General features: G+C 34.1%; 1 protein-coding gene and 1 pseudogene across 2 annotated transcripts; both read left to right on the plus strand.

Annotated features, from left to right (window-relative positions):
- Window positions 1-1,509: 1,509 nt before the first annotated feature.
- LOC142642767 (pyridoxal kinase) lies at window positions 1,510-18,044 on the plus strand. Of its 2 annotated transcripts, none has more exons than XM_075817188.1 (13): window positions 1,510-1,656; window positions 1,762-1,864; window positions 4,767-4,860; window positions 5,007-5,111; window positions 9,013-9,081; window positions 10,366-10,439; window positions 10,747-10,811; window positions 11,581-11,644; window positions 13,512-13,577; window positions 14,741-14,797; window positions 16,657-16,701; window positions 16,802-16,855; window positions 17,816-18,044. In XM_075817188.1, the coding sequence occupies exons 1-13, from the start codon at window positions 1,580-1,582 to the stop codon at window positions 17,954-17,956; spliced, it is 1,014 nt and encodes a 337-aa protein (XP_075673303.1). In that variant the 5' UTR covers window positions 1,510-1,579; the 3' UTR covers window positions 17,957-18,044. The 2 variants fall into 2 exon arrangements, with proteins under 2 accessions (XP_075673303.1, XP_075673302.1); XM_075817187.1 differs by having other exon boundaries at window positions 1,516-1,656; window positions 8,998-9,081.
- Window positions 2,042-3,822, plus strand: LOC142643098 (putative F-box/LRR-repeat protein At5g54820; annotated as a pseudogene).
- Window positions 18,045-25,386: the final 7,342 nt, after the last annotated feature.

Genomic DNA, 25,386 nt, shown 5'->3' on the forward strand with positions numbered 1-25,386 from the left:
AAGACCAACAAAGGGCACCGGTGTGGTGCCGGCCAAAAACCTTCTGAAGGTCAAGTTAGAATTTATTTTCTCCTTTACAACCCTAAAGTGTTAGAGCTGAAGTGAATTATGCGTACCTTGGTTTATGAGAGTTTTTGGGTATATATAGTAGCATGGATCCAAAATAAGCGCCTGGGTGAGAATGTACTTTTCTTCTAGGAGAGTAATTTGTGGATTTTACGTATTATTTAGAGCCATTTTCCTTATAGGAATCTTCTTGACTAAGGCCAATCGTATAGAGCAAGAACTTTCCTTATATGCACGTACATGGTGGACAAAACAAGCTATGGATGAATGTTGGGTTATCCCCTTCAGCTTTTACTTTCTAAGGTCGTCAGCCTACGTATGTCTCTGGTGAGGTCGTCAACCTATGTATGTCACTAGCAAGGTCGTCAGCCTATGTATGCCACCAACAAGGTCGTCAGTCTACGTATGTCTCCAGTAAGGCCGTTAGAATAGGACCTTTAGCTTTGACTCCGTCATCTTTTCTTCTTTTAGCCCAACGCCGTCAGACATGAGGTGTAGCCACAGACGTCAAGAGGAGACGTTTTATTGACAAGAGCTGACGGGCTTGCTACTCCCGTCAGCCTTCTTAAGGCACTTGTAAAATCACCCTTATCAATAATAATGACTATTCAATAGAAGTGGATGCTATCAATTGACACTTTTATCATATTTATTAAAAAAATAATTATAAAAAACCTTGACTTGACGCATAGTAAAGAGTGGCATTTTCATCATCACCCACAAAATCCACATAATTTACTTCCTCTTTGTATAAATAGTTAAAAGATTTTATTAATGGATGTCCTTAGAGCATTTATTAATAAATTCTTTTAAGGAATCTTTTATAAAAAAAAAAGTAACAAAATTTTTTAGTAGCTCTTTCAATTTTCAATAAAAAGTTTCATAAAATAGATTAATCAAACCTATATTTAAAGACCACTTTACTCAATTTTCAACTTTGGTATCTTCAACCCATTTATAGGTTCTAGTTAACACATAATCTTTTAGCCCAATAAAAGATTTGAATTTTAAAATGGATTCAGATCCTCTAGAGTTCTTAGGAACTCTACCAAGTAGAGTTCATTAAATCTTAACCACTCTTTAATGATTTAATGGTTTAGATTCTGCCATGTCAGCATTTCATTAATAATATTCTTAAAATAATAAAATAATGTTGTAAACAAAACAATTAAGATGATTGTTAATGAAATCTTGATAAATCATTAAATCATTAAAGAGTGGTTAGGATTTAATGAACTCTACTTGGTAGAGTTCCCTAGGAACTCTAGAGGATCTGAATCCTTTTAAAATTTACTTTTGAAAACAGCTACAGATACACGTATCTCCCAAAAAAATCAAAGCCGCCGCCCAATAGGCAGTGGCATTTTCGTAAATTTGCGGGAAAAATCCACGTCATATCCTTCTTCTAAGTATAAATAGCTAAATACCAACCCCTCAATCTTCAGACCTTTTCCAAATTTCTCTCTCGCGCCGGGCTCCACGCTTCTATATAATATTCAACAGAATATAATATATGTTGTTGCGGTCTCTGAGACTCGGCACTTCTTCTCACTCTAGAATTTCAATTTCCCGAGAAACTCACATTTTCCGGTAAATTCTTTTCCTTGAAAATCTTATTCTTTTTGATCATTTTTTAGTTTGTTTTATCTTCTTCTTCTTCACTGTTTTGTTTTTTTTTTTTGAATGGTATTGAAGGTCAAGAAGTTTGCGAAATTCAGAAATGGCACCTCCGTTACTTTCCTTGGCTCTACCTTCGGAGACCGGTCGAGTTCTCAGTATTCAATCTCACACAGTTCAGGTATTGCTGTTTATTTTATTTGTTAATTTTTTTGGATGTTTAGTTGCTTATCCTCTGTTTGGCTGCCGAGAAACTTGAGAAAGTGAAAGGGGAATTTGTTTTTGTCATTTTTATCTTGTCAACATTGAAAATTTCGCCTGGACTAGATTTTAACATGACTTGCTTTTCAATTGATTAATGGAGTTTGTTTGTATGTAATCTTTGCATTTAATGGTAGTTCGTTAATTTAATCTCAGTTAGTTTCGATGTTGGTGTTGGTGTTAATTTTCATATATATATATATATATATATATATATATATTTATTATAATGTGTGCATTAGAAATTATTAGCTTGTTTCATTGTGGTAATGTAAAGTACAGAACTCTGTGATTGGAGAATTCAATGGGAGGAGGAATTCTATTCCTTTCCCAACATGAACATGAAGAAAGCACACAAGTTAAAGTCTTTCTAGGAATAGGAAAAAAAATTATACAAAGGAGGATGAGGGTTAGATTAGATTGAATGGGTGTTGTGTCATTATTTGTTATTTATACCCTTCTCCTCAATCAATGACTCTCCTCTGCCTCTGTCTTCCAACGACAAGGATTTGGAGGACCGTATAAGTCAGTTGCCAGATGAAATGCTAGTCTCGATTCTGCCTTTCTTGACTATGAAAGAAGCAGTTGGAACCAGTGTTCTTTTTCATAGATGGAAACATCTGTGGCCATTCTTCACTGGTTGTTTGGAATTTGATGATCCAGATACTTTTTGGGACGTTGCTGACGAAAAGAAAAAAAAATTGAAATTTGAAAGGAGAAAGTTTGTGAAACGGTTGAACCATGTTCTAAGAGTACATGGCTCAAATATAGACTAGTTTAGAGTTTGTTTTGAGTTGATATACATCATAAACATCACATTGATGGTTGGATTAACTTTGCAATCTCCAAGGGAGTTAAGACGCTTGAATTGGACTTTTTACACCAACAGAGGCATGCCAAAAACAAATGTGTAATACATTTCCACATGAACGTTTTACTAGCATCAAAAGTTCTGTGGTTGGAGTATCTTGCATCAAGTCCCTGACATCCCTCACTCTAATGTACGTACATGTAACCGGCGAGCTTCTTGGGCACCTTCTTTCCAATTGTCCCTTGCTTGAAAGATTACATGTTGCCTATTCTGAAGATCTAGTGACTCTGAAGATTTGCGGTTTATCACTGGGGTTGAAGTATTTAAACATAAGATGTTGTTTTGAATTTAAAAGTGTTGAGATTTTTGCTCCAAATCTTGAGTCTTTTGGCCTTGCCCCATCTTCTAGATGTAGATGTTGGTGGATGTGATCCTCTGAATTGTGCATTTTGTCTTCTGTCAAGCTACCTTTTTTGATGCTTTAATTTTTAATCTCTTCTTATCAAAATATGGAATCCCCAAAATTTCAAACATTGGCCAGACTTAGATACCCTAAATGGGGAGTACGTGCAAGTGATGGAATGAGCCTCATGGCCCTCATTTTTTTTATATCAATAATAGAGGTGGCACCTTTTTTACAAAAAATAGCTTTAGAGCTGTTATGGGCCTGAGAGAAAAGGAATTAAGGAAGGCTATTAAATATCCTAATGAGCACCTCAGGGAGGTGGAAATAGTGGGATTTGTGGGGTGTGCAATAAACATTGATCTTACTGTTAATCTACTTGAAAGTGCCATCAAGCTTGAGAAGATTTGTTATTAATCCTCGTTTGCCGATTCTTGTGGGAACCCCTTGGGAGTTTGTGAAAGTAGAGGGAGAATGAAGGCACTATAGAATGTGCCAAGCAGCTCAAGAAAAATATACCTGTAGGAGCTGAATTACTTATTCTGTAGTCATCATCAAATTGGTTTTATTTGAAGTATTCTGAAATTTAATGCACACTGGCTATTTGTTGAGGAAGGTATATTCAGACTTATGAGTATTTTCTTATGAATTGTGATTCCTGAAATCAGGCTATAGCCTCTAATTTGCTTGCCAAAAAAAAGAAGTATGGAACTGTGTGTTATGTGAAATGTGTTTTATTCTAAGAAGCACGAATGTGCCATGTGAAACAAGATCTTCTCATTGATTTTGGAACTGCATTCAAAAGCCAATATTTTTTTTTTGATAAGTAATAAGTTTTATTGATATAAAAAAAGAGACACCCTAGTACAGGGAGTGTACAAGGGGTCAACAATTCAAGTACAAAAATTACAAGAATCAAGGAAATCAATAAAAGAAGGGATTGATTTGTTTTGCAAAGCAACCAACTAATCCACTTTGGTTGTGCATTTGGTAATGCGTTATCAAATTACACTGCCAAATTATAGTTGTTTTTAACTTCACTATTTTCTAGGTATGACTTTTTTTCAAACAACCCAATTGTGAAAAACTAAAAAATAAACGGGTAGATATTTGGATTTATGCTATCATTCGTCTTGAAAATCTGATACTATGATTTGTGTCCCCATACATTCAATTAATTCTCATGCGAAGTGTTAATATATATCATAATCGTTTGTCTGTGAACCCTCTCTAGAATGATGGTGTCAGTGCATCTACAAATTGTTAGGTCTTTTGACAACAAAGGGAATGATCTTGTTCTTTTTTGTTTTGGAAAGCATTTGAAATGAGTTCTGTGTGTATCTTCCCCAAAGCAGCATTGTAACTGAAACAGTATGTTTCAAGCTTAAAATTTAAATTTTTGTTGTTGTATTGATGTAATTTATACTAATTTCCTTGTGTACAACAAGATATATATATATATATATATATTTTTAAATTTTACTTTGAATCAAGTATTCCATTCCATATGGAGTCCCAAACATCTGTTCAGCGTATACTTTGGGCACTATCTAGATTGAGGCTGTAACAGTATATATACCTAATGCCATTGGTGCTTCTATTCCTTAGGGATATGTTGGAAATAAATCAGCCGTCTTCCCTCTACAACTATTGGGCTATGATGTGGATCCAATTAATTCAGTGCAATTCTCAAATCACACAGGCAAGCTGCTACTATTACCTCACCCGAACAGACTCAGAAACTCTGAGGCCTGACTTATGGTGCGATGTCATCTATCGATCTGTATAGTCTGGGCATTGTCTAACAAAGGTGTAACCCTGGTTTAGCCTACTTGAAAAATGATGCAGGATACCCAAGTTTTAAGGGACAAGTTTTGAATGGACAGCAGCTATGGGAACTAATAGAAGGCCTTGAAGCGAATAATTTATTATACTACACTCATTTACTAACAGGTATGTTAAAACTATTTTCTGTAATTGTCATTTAATTCTTGGATCTTTGGTCTTGTGTGCCATGGTAGCTGTATATTATCTTTGGAGAGGGATTTGTTTAACAAACCTTTTGGAGACAGGAGAGGAGATTTTTTTTTTTGTCATCTACAAGTATTTATAAGAAAAAACAGGATCTGGTTCTAGTTGTTTATAGATGGGAACCATGCATGGCAGAGGAAGCATGTTTAACAGAACCTCCTGTAATTGTTTCTGGTTGATGCTTTAACAATCTCAAAATCATTTTTGATGAGTTATATTGAGATTTAGATAGCTACTCCTGCAGATGGCTCCTCTTAAGAGGCATTGAAGAATTTGAGAGATGAATAAATGGTTTTGTATGTTTGAGCTCCATATTAAAATATTTTCATATAAGTTAACTATAGCGATTGTTCAAATATCTTAGTCTGTTGTAGTAGATCACTGCCTATTTCTTGTACAAGCCAAACACAATATAAATGTTTTCCTGCGTACGAATTCCTAATCCAAACTACCTTGTACCATTCAAAATTCTGGTCTCTAGACCTAGACTTTGCCTAGCACTTTTTTTTTTGTGTGTGGATAATTAATAAAAAAGGTTTTAGTCAAATCTAGGAAAAGAGTACAATAGGTTGTGAATACAGTAAAGGATACTTGATATATACTCAACTATCCACTAAGAACAGCTCAAGCATACAAAGAATCTATAAAATCTATAAGATAATTCTCTCAATGTTGGTGTACCTGTGCATACATCCTGTGTACATGGGTTGCGCCCCTTTTACGTTTCTTTAATAAAATTTTTACATATAAAAAAAATTCTGCAAGATAATTCTATCTCAATTTTACCAGTACAGGGCATAAAAATCTAGAAAAAGATTACAATAGATCCTGAAACCAGTTAAAATGTACTGGATATATACTCACTTTTCCACTTATTCATTAAAAAAAGGAAAAAAAAAAAAAAGAGTCCATGAAGAAAAGCTCAAGCTTACAACGAATCTATAAGTCCTACACGATAATTCTCCTAATGCTGGTGTACCTGTTTTATACATCCTGTGTACATGGGTTGACTTGCGCCCTTTTTCATTTCATTAATGAAATATTTACTTAAATATAAACAAAAAAAAATCTACAAGATAATTCTATCCTAATTCTACCAGTACAAGACATAAAATTAACTCCTGTAGCTCTTTTAAGGTCTATCCATTCCACAAACCGACTGGCAGTCCACTACCATGCTTCACCATCTGTCATCTGATTTTTTTTCCCCTAAACTTGAGTCTTTTGGATTTTTTCCCAAATTTCCCTAACAAGGGATCCACTTGGTGCCAGTTATATATAAACTATTACCAATTATATGCTGAATTTTACTTCTTGCATGGATCCATAGTTTTAGAAGCTTTCCTCAATGTGGGGTCAGTTGCTCGTAGGAGTTTGATCAACAGTGAGGATTGTTGTACAATATGCTCTATGATGTGCAACTAATCTGAGTGAAGTTCTCCTACATCATAAAAAAGAAAGATGCTTTCCTCAATGTACGAGGTTTCAAATGCCAAAAGCTTTTTCCTTTGATTGTATCAACCCAAGCCCTAACAGTGTCTAGATAGAACTAAAGAATGATCTACTTGGAAGTAGGAAGGTGTCTATTTTGAGGCAGGCATTGAGATATTTTCTAATTCTAGTTTGACATAATTTATGCCCAATGGTAATATTGACTCTATGGTGCATGTTAGTAGACCATAGTGCAGTGCACTCTATTACTATCCTCATGTTCCAACCCTTAGCTACCTAATCAGCTTTTGACATCTATAAGATCTTGTCCAATGAACTCCTTGTAAATTTTTGGGTCTTTTGCCTTTTAGATCTGATTTGGTTTTATATTTCTTTTCCATTTTGTGGTCTATGGTATATGTCTAGTTGATGTAGGAAAGTGTACGAAAATGGGGATAAACGAGGAACAAAAGAGATAAACAGAACAAACCCTAGGCTTCACTACCTAGAATCAGCCTGCAAGCCCTAGGCATCACCACATCACCACCAAACAAAGATAAAAACATTCTCAAATAATAATTTTCATATTTAAATTACATTGCATTTCCCAATTACAAGATCACTAGTTAAATAGGGTATGAAGAATTATGCCCAAACGGAAATATCCAAAAAAATTCCATGAACCCTCAACATTAAAAATCCAAAATCCAAATTCAAATTCAAAGACAATTAATTTCAAGTTCAAAAATAAAATCTTAAATGATGTTGGTGCTCCTTGCATCACTAGTGTACTATGGATCTGGCCTATATTTTGCAATGAAAGTTTATTTTTTTAACTCCTGCTTAGTCACTGAAGAAGGAGATGAGTGGATGAGATCTATTCCCTAAATCACCTCAAAAGGAATACTCTAACCTCCTAGGTAGTTTAGGCACCTATCAACACTCAACCTCATCACTCCTTAGCAATGTGGAGCTAAGCCCACGAGGGCCAAAGTTTTTTTCTTTTGCTTATAATGAATTTTTTACTAACCAGAAAGTTGGAAACCGTTTTGCTAGATTTTTGTATGGAGGGTTGTTTTGCCCAAAAAAGAGCACCATGAACTACTAATGACCTGCTCACCTTTTTTGGTTAACTAAATCTGGGTCTTTGGAGTCTTGTGACATTAAACTTGATTTCACAATGATTGTATGATCAACTGACAGGGTCATCTGCCCATTGGATGTTCATAATTAAATACCCGTTTCTTTTAACGCAAATCTCCATGAGAGATAGTGAAAACTGATTTATGTGCTCCCCAAAGTTATGTAAGCGAAGTCATTCCTGATCCTTGATAGAGAATATTGATTATAAATATTTTTAAAGGCATAACAAATGGTTTTAGCTTGAGATCTGATAGATTTGTATTTTATTTATGTTACCTAGTAAGGGAGTAGAAAATTTATTTTCTTCTTTAAGTGTCAATTTCCTATTCCAAAGTTATGTAAGCAAAGTCATTTCTGATCCTTGATAGAGAATATTGATTCTAAATATTTTTATAGGTATAACAAAGGGTTTAGCTTGAGATCTGATAGATATTATTTTATTTATGTTACCTAAGGGCATGGAAAATAATTTTTCTAACTTAAGATGTCAATTTCCTCCTTGAAGTCCTAAGAGGGTGGTGTTCTTTATGTGGACAGCAGCTTCAGGTAGGATCCTTATGTTGGATAATCTTACAAGGAGGGGTTTGCCATTAGTGAATTGGTGTTGTATGTGTTGAAGGAATGGGGAAACAGTGGACCACCTCTTAATTTACTGTGATTTTGCTCATGCTCTCTCAGATGTGTTTCTGATGTTTGGGATTCACTGGGTCATGCTGGGGTCTGCTGCAAGTCTATTGTTTTGTTGGAGAAACTGGTTTGGGAAATATGGCTCAGATGTTTGGAATATGGTGCTGGGCTGTTTGATGTGGATTATAGTGGAATTGTTGTTCACAATGTTCATTCATTTTTTAGTTAGACCTTCCACTTGATATTTTTGTGATTGTTTGTATGCCTTTTGATCCTTAGTGTTTATCATTGTGAAAAATAAAGTTTTATCTCTATCAATAATATTGCATTATTTACCCTTAAAAAATCTATTATTTTGAAAATTGAGTTTATTTCTGACTGTTTGAAAGAATTATATGTGTATTTGGATCTTCCTCTGATTGTGTTTGCTTTTAACTCAGACACATTTTCCATAGTGCCCTTTTATTTCTTCCTTCTCTGAGAAACTATGATCAAAATTGCTTTCCTGTTATCTGGCTATTTTGTTCAATTTCTATGATCTGTTCTTTATTGGGACATGTTCTTTTTCATTTTACATGGCGTTAAGTGTTGACTAATTTATTTGCAGGTTATATTGGTTCAGTTTCTTTTTTGAACACTATATTGGAAGTTGTCAATAAGCTTCGTTCTATAAACCCGAAACTTATATATGGTGAGTACATTACATTTCAGATAAAGATTGGACTACTAATTTTTTCAGTCATTGCCATAAAAGACAGTGACCTAGATACTAGTGACTAGAGAAAAGTAGTTTGTGAGGGCTTTGATCTGTTGAGTTCATAGGACATGTTGTACTTTTTACTTGAATATACTGTTCTCACTATGATGTAAAATTTCCAGCTGTATACTCATTTGTACAAAGAAAAGTACTTTGACAGATTATATTGATTTATGGTAATTTTTTATTACCTTTTGGTACATCTCATGTTGCGCTCTTTCTATACTGAAAAATATCGATTTATGTAAAGACTAAAATAAAACAATCTACGTAGTTAAAATATGGTGGAAAAATAAAACATGGTTTTTGATTTCTGGCACAAAGTAGTTTGGATGAGGCACTGCTGTTACCTATTGTAGTTGATGCAGCTGTGGCTGCTGCTGGTGACAATTATGGTTAGGTTAGAAATGAGTTTTTGTACAAGTAAATCTGTAGGTCATACTGGCTTTATAAGTTGGACACTCAGTTTAAAGTGCCCCATAAGCCAAATATTAAAGAGATTATATACTTAAATAGAAGATTTGAAGAGAATAAACTATTGGCTTGAGCTGATAAAATATCCAGTATCTGTTTATTATATTTAGGCTTCAAGTGTCATATATTTTTTTTGATAGATAAGAAAAATTTTATTAAAGAAAGGTGCTTCATGTACAAAGATCACAAAGAAGCCTAAAGAACTTCAACAAGAAAAGATCATATACATAAAGACAGCATATCCATAAAAATAGGTATGGAATCACTGTTCATAAATCTCTGTGCATGGGACCACTCATATAAGGAACTAGTAAAGGTTGCTAGCAGCTGAGACCCGTACTTTCCGCATCTTCAAAAATGCGCTGATGACGTTCCCTTCATATGGTCCACATCAAACATGATGGAAGCATATTCCATATATCTGATGAATGCCTAACAACCCAGTTCCTCCATCTAAACAAAAGGTCAATAATTGTTTCCAGTAAAACCCAAGGAATCCCAAATGTTCTAAATACATGGCTCCACAAATCTGACACAACATTGTAATGAAGCAATAGATGGTTCTAAGTGTGATAAATATACAACAGTGTTTCTTTGTTGCCTTTTAGCTTAAGACTAATAGGTGAAGCATACTAATTGTGTCTTAGGGAATGTTAATGTCCGTTTATATATCTTTTTTTGCCCTCAAAATGGGGAAAAACTTTTTCATGTATATCTAATTGATATTTGGATTTTCATGGCTAGTCTGTGATCCAGTGCTGGGTGATGAAGGAAAGCTCTATGTTCCTTCAGAGCTGGTATCAGTATATCGTGAAAAGGTGAGCAATCTGATATCCATTATATGTTTTTTAATATGCATACTTATAATATCTTATCCTTTTCATATATGCAATTTGGATATGAACTTTGGAATATTTGGATGTTCTTGACTACTACTAAAGCTAAAAATTATGTAAGACCAATATCTTTAACTGTGTTTGGAATTTGTCAATGAGATCGTGAATATGGGAGAGCTGGAGTAATCATTTAATCATGAATAATTACCAATTGATATTAATGTTCTTAATGCAAAGTTTATATAAAAATTGATGTGATGGTAACATTTTGGTATTCCTTTATGACTAGGTTGTCCCAGTGGCTTCAATGTTGACTCCCAACCAGTTTGAAGCAGAACAGTTGACTGGATTCAGGTATCTACTTATACCTTGATAGGGTTGGTGTAGCTTATCTTTTTGAGTATGAGTCTTTTACATCTTGATATGTCTAGATATACCATATAGGTCTTCAACATATGATTCTCATTTTTTTCCCTCTTCTCTACTTGTTTCGGATTATTGGAAATTTGCATGGAAATAAGTTTAGCAGATAAAAGTTAACTAAACGAGTAGAAAATAAAGAGTAAAGTGTTCAAAAAATTGGAATATGAAATTTTAAAAGGGTCACTATCTTTGCTTTCCCCTAACTTGTGTGTTATTTGTTGGCTTCTAATCCAGTCCTTAACTACTTTTATGGAAGAATATAATTAGTTGATATCATCTCATACAAAGTGAAATTAATGTTTCAACCAATAATGGGACACATACATATATGTCCTGTGTTATTATGCTGGAGTAGATTGCATTTTGCACCTGTTTTGCCATTCACTTACTCTTTCTATTAGGAGCCCTCATCCATCCTCCTCACCTGCATTTATGTCTTTCTTTAAATGTGTGTATTAATATATAAATACGTAAGAGTTGAGTTGAACTCATAAACACATTAAATTTTACCTATAAGTTTTTTTTATTTTTTGTTTTCATATCCTCATTTGAATCTGCTACTACTTGAAGTTTTAGACTAATAAAATTTCAGAAGCGAATCTTAGTATATATTATAAAAGATAAGCTTGTATTCTTTTCTCTATCCTTTGCCTTTGCATTGCTGTAGCTCATGCCTAAAGATGTGATATACTTGTCACAGGATTGGCTCTGAAAGAGATGGTCGGGAAGCTTGTAACATCCTTCATGCTGCAGGACCATCAAAGGTTTTGTTATATCATAATATATTGAACCCTCTAAGACCTATGATTCTTTCACTTCTTTGAATATGGGAGTCTAATTTATGTACCATGGTAAATTATCATTTGTCTATTGCTATCCTGCATTGGTGAAGTTGTAGTACCTTTTGTACTAGGGTTGCAACTTTCTTAGTGCTTTGTAATTGAAGTTTTTTACTAATAAAAAAAATCTGTTGATATTTGATTACAAATGTGTCCAAGTCAATGAGGCAACCATATTTGTATGGTACCAATATCTGGTAAAAATGATCACTCAAGCTTGTGATTTTAATGCTTATTTGTAATGAAAAGAAAATATTAGCAAATGCAGAAGAATATAAACTGCTAATGGTCTTGTCTTCTATGATCTGCTATTAAATACGGTTTCTATAAGCTCTGGTATTAAATATCGATTCCTAACCCCTTTAAACAAGCCTGCTCCATGATGCACATGGATCATTGCAAAGAACTGTAGATATAGTCTTGATGTCTGAAATCTACAGCATGCTGCAGTTAAGTGGACATTATTAATACGGGGCATCATTATAGGTGTGCTGTAGCACTGTGTCTTAGAATTAATCACATGAGCAAGTTACTGGGATGAAGTGAAATCTTTTTTGATGGGAAGATTCATAGCTAACTTTGGATGCACTAATTATATCATTTCTGCCAGTCTCCCCAATATGGGGGTATTATGATAATAAAAGCCTAAAGCCTCACCTAATGCCTGATAAGTAATCTGTCACCTCCATTAGCTTCTTAATAATTAGTCTATGCAATCATGAGAATCCATTATGCTTTCTCAGAAATGGTTAGCATTTTCCTGGGTTATGAGATTTTCCATTAATTGAATCCATAAATCAACAATGTGATATGCTGAAGATTGCATGCTTATCATGGCTAATAGAGCATCAGATAGGTCCATTAAATAAGCACTATGGTTTGTCTTCTTTGAAGTCTGTGATGCATTTGATGAGTCTAGATTCTCCAATGTTTGTATTGGTAGCATTAAGAAATTTGCATGTTAGTTACACTTTGCAAACACAGCACTTCATGTTGTGTAACTTAAGCTTCCCTCCCTTAAAATACTATCTAAACATTTTATAAATGCCGAAAATTGGAGGGGCTGATATGTCAAATTAGAAGCTAAGATGTGATGGTCAATTCAATGTCTGTTCTTAGTAAGGCCCCTAGGGGTATTTGGGGTTGTAAAATTCATAGAAATGGTGCATTTTTTATTTCACGGTGGCATTGGGAAAATTTTAAACTAATTAAACATAATATCATTCTGATGAATCGATGTTTTATGGTTGCTAATGACCATTGGTCTCTTTGTGACATATACGGTTAAATGGGTGGTGTTTTGAATGGTGGTTGATCTGTTTTTTTGTTGGCAAGAAATGTTTGGAAGATATAAAAAATCTGCTTCTATCGCACCTTCAATGGCATTGAGAAACAATTGAACCTTTAATGGAATTGAGTTATCTACTCTTGACTTGACATTCTATTTGTACAATTGGTTTGAGTTGTCTAATGCATTTGGCAATGTTTCTTATATTTCTTTTATAGATTCATTGATAATATTTGATTGTAATTCTTTGGGGGATTCCTTTTTACAACCCGTATGCTTAGGTTTCTCCTCTTATTAATAAAATTTTCATATTATTAATTTTTTTTTTTACTTATCAAACATAAAAATTAATTTAAAAAAGAAAAGAAAAGAAAGGAAAATGTAAGGAACTTGTCCATGAACTTCAAGCATAATACACCTCCCTTTATCTCTGAATTTTAAAGTATAATGTATATATTCTGAATGTTTTCCAAAGTGTAATGTATATATTCTGGTTGATCGCAGGTAGTGATTACAAGCATAGTTATTGATGGCAGTCTTCATCTTATTGGCAGTCATAAGAAGGAGAAGGTAAACCTTTGTATTAGATGTAGTTATGGTTTGAGATTTCAACTATGGCTTAAACTTGGTCATTATGGAATCTTAAGTGTGAAACTGTGCTACTATTTCCTCATTGGACATCATCACATACTTTGAGATGCTTAATTATATTATTAGCTAAGTATTGATTCTTTGTTGGAATATATTTATCTCTACTGGCTTTACTCTTATATATATATATATAATTTGGAATATTGATTCTCTTGTCCATTGGTATGCGTAATAGGATGTGTCTATGTTATTTTTTTCTCCTTTCATTAGAAATGCCTGCTGGTCTTCTGGTGTGTGCCACTAAGAATGTACCTGAAGGGGGCTCCAGGGCATGAGCATAGATTGCTTAGCTCGTCAAGGGTGAATGCCCTTGGATTACCTTACACAGCATAGGGCTCTTCATTAGAAAGGTTCCCTGTGTTATCTAAAAAACTAAGAAAAAAAAGAAGAGAATACACTTGGTAGGGACTCATGTATCTGCAATCACATTCACTAATTCGCACAAGCCAAAGTGATTTCAGTTCACGATTTTTGTTCATTTTTGGTGTGTGTAACAAACACTAAATATTTAAACACCTTTAGTTTGTGTAAAGTGTAGGTTTTCTGTTACTATGGTATAATGTGACTCTTTTTTTTTTTTTTGCCCCGGGGGGTGGGGGGGAATGTGCATGTGGGAAACAAACAACAGAGGAAGAAGTTCTTCAATATGAGGTTTAGGGTTATTTTGATTAATTTTTAGATATGGTGACAAGTCCCTTTTTAATTTCTTTAAATGTTGAACTAAAAAAGTAATCTACTGGTGTATGAAAATGTGAGAAGCAACTATAATTATATGAAATTAGAAACTTCCAAAATTTGAATTTCATTGTGGCTGTCTCTTCAAATCTTCATCTATATTATTCTTGTTGAGAGTAGATTGGTGAATTATATGGCTTCCTATCAAACTATTTATTTAGGTGGAAATTTATAGTGCTCTCTCTCTCTCTCTCTTCCAAAACTTGTTTCTCATAAATGTGAATTCATGAAACCTTCTTATCTCTTGTTACTAAATTAAGATGCTTACCCCTTAATGAGATATTTGAAAATATATGATTTTGGCCAATCTACTCACTTATTCTTTTTCTATAACTTGCATGTGACAGGATCAATCTCCTGAGCAATTTAAAATTGTTATTCCGAAAATTCCAGCATATTTCACGGTAGGTGAATTGTTACTAAACTTCCTTTCATATACAAATCTTTCATGCTTGTACTCTGGGGTGCTAAGACTGATTGGTAACTGGGAATTGCTTATTTTATGAAGCTTTTCACTAAATGGCGAGAATTTGACAAGTTACTTGATCTGGCCCGAGATATGAGACATATTTGTTGAAGTAGCATGTCTAGGGCACGTGAGACATAAATCTTAAAATGCAATGATATTTAGGAATGTCTTTTCAAGGTTAAATGCATATGACTTGAATAATTTGGTTTGTATCTGCATTAGATGGACAAAAATGAAAATTGAGGAGGTGAAATATTGTATATAAATAAAGAAAAAAAAATGAAATTACATGGCACTATGCGTGCTTTAAAAAAAAAAAATTGAGCTTTCATGATAAAATATTTTTACTTATGAAAAAAGTAAAAATTGTGTATGTTAATGATATAACAGCTCATCATTAGAAACTAGAAGAAAGTTCAGTTATAGCTGGTATAAAGCACAAGTCCATTTTATTAATCCCAGTTTGCTGCCTTAATCACGTTATCACAATTAATCTTCATTTTATAAAAGATATTTTGCTTCAATATTCAAATACACATGAAGGGCTTCTTGATGGTGCACATAATACTTGGAAAATGGATTACATCATTTACACATAGGAAGGGAGAACATACAATTCCGTTTTAGAAAAAAAAAAAAAATCAGTTTATATATGGTTTATTGCATACACTGCATTATTCCATGGTTGGTGGGTGGGGTCTTAGGCTAACTTTCTTAATACCAGTTCTTAGATGCTCTCCCGGTGCTCCTGGTTGCAGTATGCAATTTTTTATTCTCGAGCTAGACAAATCATATTTATTGCAGCTTGCCCATTTTACCTTATAAATGTTCTTACTGAAGAGCATCTACCATGGCTTCCAAAATCTTTGATTGGTGAAGGGGGATGTGCTCAAAGTTTTCAATTTTTGTACTAGATAACCCTCAATCTTATCCCTGAACCTTTTGTACTTGATCTTTTATTGCAATACAGGTTCCTTATTAACTCCCCCCACCCAAAGGAAAAAAAGAAAAAGAAAAAAAGAGTGGCTGATGAGGAAGTCTCTTTTAAAGATAAAAATAAGAAAGTCAACCATTGCAAAATCATTTAAAGTTACTAAATGATATGGACTGACATGAACAGTATAGCTTTTGAAGGCTTTGAGATTCCTCACCAGAAACTGAAGATGGCTTGTTATATCATTTTATACAGCTACCAGTCCATCCAAGATTTGATTCTACTCTTGACTGCTTTGCTTTTTCTGTTTTTTTTTTTTGGAAGGGGTGGGGGCGGTGGTTATGATATAAATTTAATTGAGAAGTATCATCTTTTGAAAGTATACCACCCTATGAGCCTTCTAACATCATTTGGAAGTTCACTAGGCTCCAAATCTCATGCCCATCATCTCAGTGTACTGTAACTATAGAAAAACTCTGCAACAATGTAACAGTTCCTTTATGCATCACTAGTTTTATAGTTTAAGTCTTTTATCTCTTTCACTATACACCTGGTGTTCCAGGAAGTCAAAAATCTGTTTCTTAATACTGCGTTCAGCATTTTGAGCATCATTTTCAATCCCTTAATTCTTTTTCCCTTTTTGCAAGATGTTCTCTTATTTAATCACTTCCTCTTCCTGCTTTATTCATTGAATCAGCTTCAAATGTATTTTTCTTCATTTACTTGTTTCCTTAGATTATTAATTTTGATGCAACTTTTTCCTTGCATCCTTATTTGTGCTTTCAACCTTCCTTATATTGCAACAAATATGTCCTCATAAGAGGTTCTACATTGACAAGCATTATGCGCATTGCTTGCAGGGAACAGGAGATCTTATGACCTCTCTTCTACTAGGTTGGAGCAATGTAATGCCTCTAAATTTAATTACACCTCAAACCAAATGCTAGAGTTTTTTTGGCAATCACATTTTATTTTCTACTTATAATTATTTTCTGTGCCATTTAGAAATATCCTGACAACCTTGACAAGGCAGCAGAGCTTGCAGTATCAAGCTTGCAGGTACTCATTTATTCTGTTTTTGCAGTTCATTACTAAAGGTTGCCTTCATAATTAAGTGGAAGTATTTCTAGAATGATAAAATAAAGGAATCTTTTTAATTTTTTTTCCCCCTAAGTGACATTAAGTTGGTCACTAACTTGTATATATAGGCATAAACTTGGATGACATGTTAAAGAGATGAGTTTTTATTGGCTTTCTGTAAGAAGTTGCAACGGATTTGGTAACTAAGAGTCTTCTACTCGTGCTTATCCCCAAAAAGAAAAGTTTTCTGGTTATCCTTTTGGGTGAATTCAAGTCCAGATGCTTTCATGCACATGAACTTCTTTTTATGAGCCATTGAGAGATTGGAGATCTAGGGAAGTGAAATAAATTTTCTCTTTGGTTTCTATTTTCACTTGGGTATATTGAATAATTCTATTTGTGAAACGTGTGGCCATGTTTTCATCTTATTATATCCTCTTGTTTCACTTAGAACTCTGACAATACCTAATCCAATTAAGAGGTCGTTACTTTATATCTAACCTAATTGAGTTGACATCACTCAAGCATAATGTGTTTTGGTAGAGTTCAATGGACTAAATAACTCTCATTTTTTAACAGAATTCGTATTACTTATCATTAAATAATATTGATTTAAGTAACTTCTTACTTATATTATATTGCATTAAAAGGTTACTGCATCTAAATTCTTCATGCTTTGACTAGTTTGACCATCAAATTCGATCTTTAAAGTCATTCTCTGATGCATATATTTGGTCTGTTGGGGAACTTCAGATTTGGTATATGAAGTAAAACTTTTGCATGTGTGTGCCTACAAAGTAAAAGAAGAAAGGAAGACATTAGTAGAGGAACCATTACTTTTGAGATTATTAAACTATGGCTTGCAGTTACCATCTGCGATTGGATTCTCATCATTGCACAATTGTAAATTGATTGTTGGAGTGTTTCTCATCCTTGCAGGCACTTCTGCAGAGGACATTGAATGACTATAGAAGTGTGGGATACGATCCCCAATCAAGTAGTTTGGAGATTCGTTTGATTCAAAGCCAGGATGACATTCGCAATCCACAAGTTGCATTCAAAGCTGAAAAATTCAACTAAATGGGTGATATGCTGTGGGGCATATTTAATAATCATGCTTATCTGATACAATTTAGCATTATTTATAAAAAGAAAATGTGATTTCATCCTCTCTCTGTCTCTCTCCTCATCCCTCCATAAACAAAAAAGTTTGCTGCTGATTAAAAAACTGATTGCTGACATGTAAAATTAAAAAAATAAATAAAAGAAAAAAGAAACAATTTTGCCTTGATTAGAAAGAAAATTGAGGGTTCTTTTGTAAATTAAAGAATTCATATTACAAATCTTGCTTGTGGGGAGAGAGAGACAGAGAGCAATGCCTTTTTTTTGGTTGCCCTCTTGCTGATTATACCAGAGTAAGACATAAAGGCAGCCAGCATTAATAAACCATGCTGCCATTGTGCTTTAAACTTGCTTCACAGCATTTTGGTACATGCTTCATGAGAGGCCAAATGGGGTAAAAGCTTAAGGGCATGGTTATGCAGCGATTGTAATGTGAGTTTGTAATTGGTTTCATAATTATAAACAAAAAATTAAAGATGAAGGTTGATTTGTTTGGAGTACAGGTTAGTTGTATTATGCAGATTAATTTCTAATCTTTATTATTAATTTCTATATAATGTGAAATTGTGAATTTTCAAACTTATGGCCAATATACAGCTATAATATACTAGAAGTATAATTTAGTTGGATTTTTAGGATCAGATGCACATAAACATTTCATGAACTTGCGTTCCTAATCTTGAACGTTCAACTTTGACTGACCATTCATTGGGGGTGAGTTTTTTTTTTTTTAGGATCCATTGGGGATTAGTTATGTATGTTATCCTGATGAGTTCTGCTACAGCTACCAGATTTTTCAATGAAAAGATTTACACGGCGTCTCACTAGGCATTTCACTTGGGTCCACCACACTCATTTCAATGTTTTTTGTTTTTGTTTTTTTAGGAATCATTTCAATGTTTTAAATGTGGGTATTCTCAAAAAATGTGGATGTCACTCTTGAAATTGTGGGTGTATTGTCAAGTGGAGTGTACCTTAACAAGTCTCAAAAGATTTATTGTTGTTTGGAAAGGATTGTGCATTGAAAAGGATGGTGCCTTCTCAAATTTGATGGGGCCACCTCTTTTTATGGATAATAATAATGTAATTTAAAAATTAACTTTACAAGTGATGGGTTCAAGTTAACTTAACTGGTAAAATTTCTAATGATTGAATAAAAGATCTGAGAGGTCTATCTCGACCTACACCAAAAATCAACTGGTTTCCTATTGGGCCTAACAAATGGCCACCAAAATATGCTCCAACTAATCCATGTTTTATTAAATACATAAGACAATGACTATACTAGCCCACAACATAAACAAATTAATAGTTTACTGCATCCACAAAAAATGGTATGGACACAATAAAACACCAAAAGTCACGGGTTGGAATTTCCAAACTAAAGGTGACACTACAGCTAAGAGCAATCACACCAATCCTTGAAAAATAAAAAATAAATCCTTGAAAAATAAAAAATAAAAGTGCTAATTTTTTGCTAAAAAACTTGCCACGTCAGTAGGTCTATAATCTTTTGCATTTACGAAAATGCTATAGTGATCCCCTTAAATATCAATCTCAAAGTTTTATTATTAGAACACACTAAACTCCAAACATTTATATGACACCTTAATTAAATCCATACCTTCATAGATGTGCATTCCATTTGCAAGGGTGGGATTTGTTGTGGTTTTATTTTTTATTACATTCAACTACAAGTATGAAAATTTGAGATTTAGAATGTGTTTGGATTCAGCTTCCACGTCCAGCGTCCATGTCTGGCCTTCCTTCTTTTTTTTTTTCAGCGTGTTTGTCACTGTTCATTGGCCATGAACAGTGATTTTAGGCCAATGAACAGTACTTTTTGGCATGAACAGTACTTTTTACACATTTAAAAATTATTTTACTACAGTGTTTTCAGTTTTCAGCAATAAGTTCTATCCAAACGGACCCTTAATGTGTCCAAATGATAAAACTGTAGGTTATTTTTTTTTTTTACTTCCCCGTTTTTTTTATATTTTTATATATAGATATTTAAAAAACCACTAAAATCAACCTAAAATGTAGAAAAATTAAATACAATTATTGAGCATTCCCCATATAAATACAATCCAAATGCTTAAAAACAGAAAAAGAGTGTAATAGTATTAAATAAATAAATAAAACTAAACTTACAAAAATAAAATAAAATAAAATAAAATTTAAAGTACATTTTTTTACCCTGAAAATTTGAATTGTTTTTATTCTTACCATTCATCTTTGATTTACCTTTCTGTTCTACTATTTACCTTTCAATTTTTTTTATTTTATTTTTTGCTAAAACTATTTACCTTTCAAATGGACTAAAGGAAGGGTGAAAGTTTTAATTTTAATTTTTAGTTTTCTCTTTGTGCGTCACGTGCAAGAGAAAAGCCTACTAGATGTCTCTCAAAAAAAAAAGAGGAACAGTAATTCGAAAACCAGGGCGTTACACTTCTCCTCCTCAATGTGACAGTACTTCCTTGTAAGAGCATTCTTATCAAACATCTCAAAAAATATAGCATTTAGCATCTTAAAACCCAATTTTATAATATATAATACACCACTTTACAATACCACCTATATCACGCCGAACCAAAACTCGCAGGACACATACACCACTTCCCTCCCCGTCGTCATCTTCTTCCATGGCGCGGCTTGACATCCTCCTTCGCACCTGTAAATCAAATCAAGACCCACCTTAACCAAATCAAGACCCAAAATCCCAAAACCAAATCAAGACCCAAAATCAAATCAAAGATTTGATAGCATGTCGTTTTGTGTCGGCCTCGCATGATCAGAGCCTAATCGGACCCAAGAAGAACCACGCAAAAGAAAAAAAAAAAAAAAACCTCCATTGCCTCCACCGGACCACAGCCATCGGACCCACGATCCATGACCACAATCACCGGACTACAGCCATTGACATCCCACAAACGGCGGAGCCCACTCATCGGCAAACCACATCGGCGAAGCATAGAGAGAGAAGAGAGAAGAAAGAAGTGAGAGAAGAAAGAGAAAGATAGATTAGAGAGAGAGCGTTGAGTGAATAAAAAAAAAAATCGGCTTGGGTTGATGCTCCAGCTTGGGTTTCGTTGAAGAGGGAGGCAGAGACGTCGAGAAGAGGGAGAAAGAGAGAGCAGAGAAATGGTGAAACAGGGAAGAAATAGAATGAGAAAGACAAAGAAGAAAAGAAAATGGGCCCCATTTAATAAAAAAATAATATAAAGTTTTACAATTGGTGAACAATGCAGTCTCAAATATGAGATTGCACTGTTCATCAATTGCAAAAATTATATCATTTAATAGGTTTGATGGAACAAGCTTTTGGGTTAAAAATGCTAAATAAAAAAAAGATTTTTAGCATTTGAAAGGTTTGATAAGAGCACTCTCATCAGGCATGCCAAATGTGTCAAATGTCAAAATATGGCACATTTGGCACACCAAACTCCAAAATATGAGCTTCATGAGATGTTCCAAATGCCAAAATTTTTAATACATATGCACAGTATTGTCTCAAAGATGAGACGGTACGGAGATATATGTCAAACACTATTTGGCTTATTAAATTTGTTTTCTCTCTCTCTCTCTCTGGCCACGCCGATGATTTCTATTTTCTCATCACCGTCTCACCTCGTCATCTCGCCATCGCCGATCTCGCCATCGTCGATTTTGCCATGCCGATTTCGCCATCGCTGATCTTGCCATCGTCGATTTCGGCACGCCGATCTCGCTATCGCTGATCTCGCCATCGCCGATCTCGCCATTGATCACTAACCCACTTTGCGACGAAGAGGAACTCCAGTGTGAAGGACACAGTGGCCAGAAGTGAAAACTTCCCTCAGTGACGGCGATGGAGGCGTGGATTTGTGCCGGTGGTAGATGTGGGTTTGTTTGGTTTGGTGGATGTGTGCCGATCTCTCTGGTTGTGTGTGTGTGTGTGTTTTTTTTTTTTTTTTTGAGGTGTCATTAGTGGATGTGGGTTTGTGCCCGTGGTGGCTGTGGCCATTGTTGTGGCAGGGTGGTTGTTGTTGTTGTTGTTGATGATGATGATGGTAGTGATAATAGGAGGAGTTAATATATTAGTTTAATATGTAGTAAATATTATTTTAATGTATAGAATTGAAGGATAAAACATCTGATAAATAAGATGTTATAAAATAATGTGATTAAATGATAATGTCGGTGTTTGACGCGTTAAAAGGATTTTTTTTTTTTTTACATCCTGTGTATGCTTTAAGAATATTCTAATGTCAATTTGAAATGTCAATTTAGCTGTGGAACTGTGCCTCTAGTCTTGTCGTGTCAATTTAGCTGCTTAACTCTGCCCCCATTAATAGTACTTGATGGATGATAGCATGAGTAACGTTAACTCAAATCACTCACGTAAAAGTTTATTTCGCATAGATATTTTTGCGTGGATATTAACATCTACATCAATCATGAAATTTTTGTGTGGCCCTCTCTCTTCTTTTTTGCGTGGATATGAGAATGCTTTAAGAATATTCTAATGTCAATTTGAAATGTCAATTTTGCTGTGGAATTGTGCCTCTAGTCTTGTCGTGTCAATTTAGCTGTTTAACTCTGCCCCCATTAATAGGACTTGATGGATGATAGCATGAGTAACGTTAACTCAAATCACTCACGTAAAAGTTTATTTCGCATAGATATTTTTGCGTGGATATTAACATCTACACCAATCATGAAATTTTTGTGTGGCCCTCTCTTCTTTGTTGCTCTTCCTCTCTCATTCTCACTACGCCTCAACTCTCAATCTTTTATCTTTTTTTTTTTTGCTGAACCAAAAAAGTAGCACAAACCATTATTGTGCACAATAGTTAATGATATCGTTAGGAAGAAGCTCAACTGTACATTTTGGAAGAAATGTCTTATCGGAGAGGTGGTTTCCATTAGAAAGAAACCAAAAGTGTTTTTTACTTTTTTTTTTTTTTTTTCCTAAGAGTCCGTTTGGATAGAACTTATTTTGCTGAAACTGAAAACTGAAAACACTGTAGCAAAATAATTTTTAAATGTGTTAATAGTGCTGTGAGACCAATTTTTAATGAAAAAAGTGCTGAAAAGTAAAATTTGTGGGACCCATGAACAGTGCATTTGTGCACTGTTCATGGCTGAAAAGTCCAAACTTGTGGCTGGGTTAAAAAAAAAAAAAAAAAGAAGCAAAACGCGGACGCAGGAAACTTGGACGCGCTATCTAAACTCCACCTAAGTGTGTAACTTGATTGTTTTAATTATCTGGAAGCTAGAAGGAGTAAAGTGCTTAACAGTTGACAACCTTATAGTCTAATGGTCCGTTTGGATTAAAAGTGAGAAATGAAGAATAGAGTAGAGTAGAGTAGAGTAGAATAGATTTGACTCAAAATTAGTTTATTTTCAACCAATTCTACCCTCTCCTCCACTCCCTCTCCTTTCCCCTTCAATCCAAACGGGCCCTAAAAAAAGCCACATGCCACACATGCATAACAATGAGTTAACCAAAATGTGAAAGAGGTGAAACCACATCACCAATAAATGACTAAATATATAGTAATTTTATATATAGGTTTGCCTTTGTAATTGTAAAATTCTAGAACCCTCTCTCTAAATAGAACCTTTGATCTTATTGATTGTGAAAAATGAATTACAAGAATAAATTGGTAATACATAACTATACCTATATATACACTCTGTTCAACTAAAGGAAGTAACTAACTCCGAAAATAAAGGAAAAATAGTTACAATCAATTTTGACTTCTTATCCACGTGTACACTGATACAAATCATCTGGTAACTGCTTCTATCCACATGGCATAGCTTCATCAGTGGCATGGATGAAATACTCATGGTAAGGAACAACTTCAATCATGTTAAGTAATTTTGCACTAGCCTAGTTACCCTGTGTGCTATCTGTTTGATTGACTTTGTACGTTTTTTAGACCCTTTAAAACAACCAGTTTAACCTAGTTATTTAGCCAAGTTATTAACTTAGGTAAATTATGCAAATCTAGGTTAATACAAAACAATGATACGATGACCTAGGAAAACCAAACCAGTAAAAAACCTATAGAGGATTTAACTTAGCTATCCTCAAGGTAAAATTGAATCCACTATGAAAGAATTGAAATTTGTACAATAGCGACTTAGACCACTTACATCCTATTGCTACCCACTAGTAGAAAACTTACTGACACGACCACGTGCAAGCTTCGAGACTACAGACTCCTTCTTTCTTGAATTCTCTAGCAAGTACAAGCACTCCCACTTGTATATCTTTAAGCTCTTATAGCAGCAACTGAACGATCATCAAGCTATTGAAGCAATCTCCTTCTTGATAATCCTAAGCTTGTGTGAAGGCAAGCACCTCCTAGATCTCACAAGAGATTCATACAAACAGCAATATGAGCAACATAAAAAACATGGCTAGGGTCTACCTTTTATACTTAGGGCAAAACAAAAAAACCTACACATTATATGGGCTCAGGGCTGAGTTGGAAAATCTACAGAAAAAACAACTTGCACGACTTTCGATCGGTCGAGTCTGATTCTTGATCGATTGAGTTAGATAGAATTGCACAGTAACTTCTGCAGTTAACTCGATTCCAACTTTACATGAATGATATACTTTGAGCAAGTCTAAAACAAGACTGAACACCTGTTTTGATCATGGTTTGCCAACAATACACATTAGAGTTCTAATACATTAGTTCCTAAGTACTTAGAACCTAAAAAACTTGATTAGTGCTTATCCCTTCAACTTTGTAGGCATGCTTAGTTTGAACATGAGTACACTTCTTCTTGCTTTCAATAGTAACATTTGTGTCAATTATGTTTGGATTGAACATGCTTCTTTAGTAAATTTAAACATGAATCACATAGTAATATAAGAATTGCACTTTATTAGATGTAAAAACATGTTTATCAAAAAAATTATTATGAGATGCAAAAAAAAAAAAAAACACACACACACATATATATAACTAAACATTATAAATTATATATACTTATAATTTTAAACTTATTAATTATTTATTTATAACGTCATCAGTCTAACCATCATTTCGATTCTAGTCGGACCAGAAAATCGAAAATCATTCTCTTTTTCAATTTTTTGTTCAGTTTAGTTTTTAAAACTATGATCATAATAGACGTGGTGTGAAGGCTTGGAATTACTCCTAGATTATGGTAAACCATGAACCACGTGGTTGAGGCTGTAGCTGCAAGGTGGATAGGCAGTAGTAACTTCAACAACAAAAGGAGAGTGTTGGGAGAGTAGTCATGGATCCCTCTATTCTATATTGTACCATTCAATTACAACATGTTATGAAGTGTAGAAGTTAAAAAGAAAATCAACTTTTACATCCATGCGAATAATTGGTTGGTGCAATATCCAAATC

This window comes from Castanea sativa, chromosome 7, assembly GCF_040712315.1.
Source record: "Castanea sativa cultivar Marrone di Chiusa Pesio chromosome 7, ASM4071231v1".
NCBI lineage: Eukaryota > Viridiplantae > Streptophyta > Magnoliopsida > Fagales > Fagaceae > Castanea > Castanea sativa.

Coding starts and splice junctions, on each gene's coding strand:
- LOC142642767 (XM_075817187.1), top strand. CDS start 1,580: ATGTTGTTGCGGTCTCTGAGACTCGGCACTTCTTCTCACTCTAGAATT. Junction 10,812..11,580: donor GAACAGTTGACTGGATTCAG/GTATCTACTTAT, acceptor TACTTGTCACAG/GATTGGCTCTGAAAGAGATG. Junction 13,578..14,740: donor GCAGTCATAAGAAGGAGAAG/GTAAACCTTTGT, acceptor TGCATGTGACAG/GATCAATCTCCTGAGCAATT.